We start from the raw sequence: 4545 nt of genomic DNA, 5'->3' as shown, positions 1-4545 counted from the left end.
TGTTACATTGACTCGAACCACAAATCTTATCACGCACTTAAAATAATAGTATAGAAGCATAGATATAACTACCAACGATTTGATTGAAAATATTCTAGTGTAATAATATTAAAATATACTAAAAAAAACAACAAAAAAGATTTGGTTTAAATGATAAAGTTTAACTTTTATACCTTTTATAAAGACTAATAGTTAATCATATATAAGATTTGAATTGATTTTATTAAAAATATAGAAAGATAAAAGTATCCTCATAATAATATAATTTATTTTAAACATAAAAAGGAATTTTACTAATTTTTACAATTGATATAGTGACTGTTGATTTGTGACACCAATTCAATTAGAGTTCAATGTTAATAAACATTAAGATTAAAAAACTATAAATATATACATTTTTAATATTTATATGATTAATTATATATAAATAAAAATAGTTTGAAGGTACATTGGTCAAAGGGTTGACCAATAATCTGCTACTCGTAAAGAAAATTACAAATTCTATTCAGTGCCAATCTTCTACGATTCTATTTCAGACATGTTAATTTTATAAAAAATTAGCAAAGATGGTGAGTTTGACAAAACGTACAATCCTCAGAAGCAAAAAATGATGGTATCATATCGTGTTCTTGACAGCAGAGGACTAAAGCACCCCTTCTTTTAAACGGTTACAATGGTCAAATCTTATTTGGGACAGATAACTTGAAAGCTTACACAAACAGAAACGTTGAATTACTTGCCATTGCCCGATACTTGTCTTTAAAATGGCAATTTTTTATGCATAATTACAGATATTCTGTCCAGTTGAGTTGAGTTCATCTTTATCTTTCTTACAGACTCATACAGAAACAAAGAGCATGAAAAGTAAATGCTTTTACTGTTTCTTGTTCTTGATTTTTCTGGGTCTTCAAGATTGTTGTGAGGGAAGGTTGTTGTTAGCTTCACCAAAACCTGACAGAGATAATGCTGCTGGTTATGCTCGTTGGTTGGTCTCCCAGGGTAGCTGGGGGATTTTAAGGTTATAATCTTTCTACGAAAATCTTTATTTCGAAATGCTGAGATAAATCCATCAGTTCAATTTCCTGTTTTATTACTGAATTAAGTTCTAGTTTATACACTTCATTTTCCTTAAAATGGTAAAATACTTATCTTTAATATTCGAATCAGACATATATAGTTTAAACTATTAATACATGAACATCTTTAAAGACAAAATCAAACACACCTATGTTGTATTTTCACTACCAAAGTGGAGTAACATACGAAAATATTGTTGTGTAGGATTGGCTTATTTTTCATTTTAAATTTTGCAGTACAATATCAATGGAATTGGGAGGATCACCATTTGGGTAAGTTTTCATAACCTACTTTTTATTCTTTGTTAATGAATTGAAGATATTCCTCATATTTAAGCTCGGCTTTATTACTTTCAAGACCTTATGCTTGTCCATCACCTGATCTATTATGGGTATTTGCAATGTCCGAATATGTCGTGATACTCTGTTATGGCCCTTCATTTTCCCCTACTTCATGAACTCGTGCTGCAGGAATGTTGTTTCATTTAGCGATGGGGTAGTGGACAAAAGCACTGGCATCCCCTATTTCTACCTGACAACCCTTGATCCCACCGCAAGAAATGCATTGAAAGACCACCGGTCCTCCCTCACAATCAGTGAGTATCCGCTCGGAACTTGTGGAAATGCGGATCCAGAGAACCCTGTTTGTGCAAAAATCACACTCACAGGAAAGGTACATTTGCTATAAATACCAGTCACACACACATCGACTTTTGCAATGAAACTTGAACTGAATTGGGTTGTGTTTTTGATGTTTTAGTTGGTACTGCTTGATGCAAACTCCAAAGAGACGAAATTTGCTCAAACTGCCTTGTTCACAAAGCATCCAGAGATGAAAGGTAATTCTTAACCCAAACCCAAAATGACTATCATTTACTTGGTGTAGCGACCAAAGTTGCATTCGTTGATCAACAGGGTGGCCTAAGAGTCATAACTTCCGGATCTTCAAACTTAAGATCGAAAACATATTCATGATTAACTGGTTTGGCGGCCCTAAACCTCTCACTGTTGCTCAATACCTCAAATACAAAATCTGAGTATCAAAGCTCTATATTATGTTCACAATTTGTATGTCAAAAGTTCCTAAAGGTATACACTTTGTACTGAAAAATCATCTGTGATAATGAATAAGCCTTACTTCATAGCGTAATCGCATTTTTAATGTTTGGAAATTAAATCTTTAACTTGTCACGGGGCTGGACCTTTCGTCTCGCGATCCGTGCGGCCTTAGGCGATTCGCTCGTCCAAACTCGCCCAAGTCAGCCTTTACTCGAATGAGGATTCCTTAAGAACTCCTCCAAGGCACCAACTCGTACAGCGGAAGCAAACTTATGCCAAAAGAAGCTTATAAAGAACAAAAGAAAGGGACGCACACAAAGTGTTTGAGTAAATGCTCTCTATTCTCTTATTCACAAAGAATAATGAAACAATGAATGGAGTGAGTACAAATGAGGGGGAGGCTCTCTATTTATACTTGAGCTCCCCCAAAACCGACGGTCAAGATACAATTACATCGACGGACGAGATTAAAGTTTACCTACCATCAAATCTCTAAGAATATAATATCATATCTTCTAAGATTCTTGTCACGGAAGAAAAAAAATCAAATCTGAATTCCATTATTGTACTTCGTTATATTTGTTTATGAATATGAACTAGGTTGTAAATAAATCCAACATAATCCTTCCTGTTGTTTACATTTATATGATTCAGAATATTATATTTTGAAGCAATAAAATGATATTAACGTGGAAAACGTGAAGTTGTATGATGTATATAAAGAAAAGTCATGGCTCTTGCGGCTAACAAAGGTTTAAGTTACCTAAACTAGGAATCCGTACGAGATAATGAGACAATCATGCTCAACTTTTTCAAAGGACTTTCATTTCCCAATAACAAATATTCAAATATGTGGGCAATATGAATACCTTAAGGAAAAGGATATCATGAGTAAAGTTGGAGCCGATGCTTGATATTCAGGCAAGCAAATGTTTCCTTTGTATGATCAAATTCTTAGTGAATGTTATTTCAATCTTTTGTTATTTTGAAATATTTGTATCTGACGTATTTGAATATGAATACACAGATATAACTCAACAAGTATCCTATCAGTACATAAAAAATACATATGTGCATTCAGAGGAACATTTTTCTCCCTTTCGTTCTTTTTCAATGCATTTTGGGTTGACTTTTGTAGCAATTCGATTATAGATATCGAACATTATGAATTGTACAAGTTGTGATAATAGATACCAAGCAGCATTCATCTCTTCATTTTCATACTCATTCACTGATTGAAATCCATCAAATGCCAATTAGCGGTTTGACTTCTTATATATATTCATATCATAGTTTTGGTATTTTTTATCTCATAATCGTGTTCAAAGTTTTATATTTATAAGATTTCGGAAAGTTCTTTTTGTTGTATCATATTTTCTTTCTTGAGTTTTTATTATATAAGATAGTTGTCGATGAGCTTTGAATATGATGTGGGTTTCACATTGAACATGCTTTTGTCATTTGTTTTTTTCTCCAATCATGTGCATAAAATGTTCCTATCTAGCAAACTAATCATTCAGCGAATTTGGTGAAAGAATTTGCTTGTAAACATGTTACAAATTCATGTTTCCAATTACAACATTTTTATAACTGTTCAATAGTTTGATTAGCAGCCGGATTTCAGATGGCCAAAGCATTTTTTTTTAATATGAGAATTTATTTTTATCTTTAAAGTAGATAATAGTTTATAGTAAAGCTCAGTTGAATATATTCCAATGGGTTCTCCTTTGTCACAATAGTCTTTCTCTTCTGCCTCGCTGGAACGACCAGGGTCCTCGACCTCTGAAGGCCTCAAGAGAGTCCCAAAGAAAGTCAAGAATAAATCCTGATGATCCTGAACTAGAGGACGTGGTAATGGAAGATGGCCTCCCAAAGATTTCATGACAAAACAAACTTGTAGGAAATGTGGAGGATAGGGGGTTAGAGGATGAAGTGGTTGTGGAGTCAAAACTTGAAATTGGGGAGGATGACTACACGATTAGTACTGAAGGCGAGTATCTTGAGATAACTGTTTTCTGAGCGGATTCATGAATGGATTGATATGAGCATGGCTAAGACTGTTGTAATGTAACTCTTTGGAGAAAAAAATTAGCTACAAAGTTGTGGTAGGTCATCTACATTCATTATGAGTTTAACTGGGAGATTCCAGGTGGTTGACCTTGATAACAAATTCTTCCTGGTTAAACTCAGTAATCAAAAGGACTATGATAATGCTCTGATGGTAGGGTCATGGATGATTTATAGACATTATCTTGTGGTACAACCACAGACCCGAGATTTCACAACAAGTGAAAGTTATCCTTCAAAGATGGTAGTCTGTGTAAGGTATCCTTGACTCCCATATCAATACTATACTAAAGGTTTGTTGAGAATCATCTCCCAAGTGGTGGGAAATATTATAAAAGTTTAT

The 4545-nt window shown here is 33.7% G+C and overlaps 1 protein-coding gene across 1 annotated transcript; it reads left to right on the top strand.

Annotated features, from left to right (window-relative positions):
• Positions 1-643: 643 nt before the first annotated feature.
• Positions 644-2270, top strand: LOC107961463 (protein CREG1). Its single transcript, XM_016897588.2, has 5 exons — positions 644-1018; positions 1314-1349; positions 1548-1749; positions 1837-1915; positions 1992-2270. The coding sequence occupies exons 1-5, from the start codon at positions 858-860 to the stop codon at positions 2111-2113; spliced, it is 600 nt and encodes a 199-aa protein (XP_016753077.1). The 5' UTR covers positions 644-857; the 3' UTR covers positions 2114-2270.
• The last annotated feature ends 2275 nt before the right edge of the window (positions 2271-4545 follow it).

The sequence above is a fragment of the Gossypium hirsutum genome, chromosome A05 (genome assembly GCF_007990345.1).
Source record: "Gossypium hirsutum isolate 1008001.06 chromosome A05, Gossypium_hirsutum_v2.1, whole genome shotgun sequence".
Taxonomy (NCBI): domain Eukaryota; kingdom Viridiplantae; phylum Streptophyta; class Magnoliopsida; order Malvales; family Malvaceae; genus Gossypium; species Gossypium hirsutum.
Note: the sequence above shows the minus strand (reverse complement) of the source record. Positions and strands in the feature narration are given on the sequence as shown.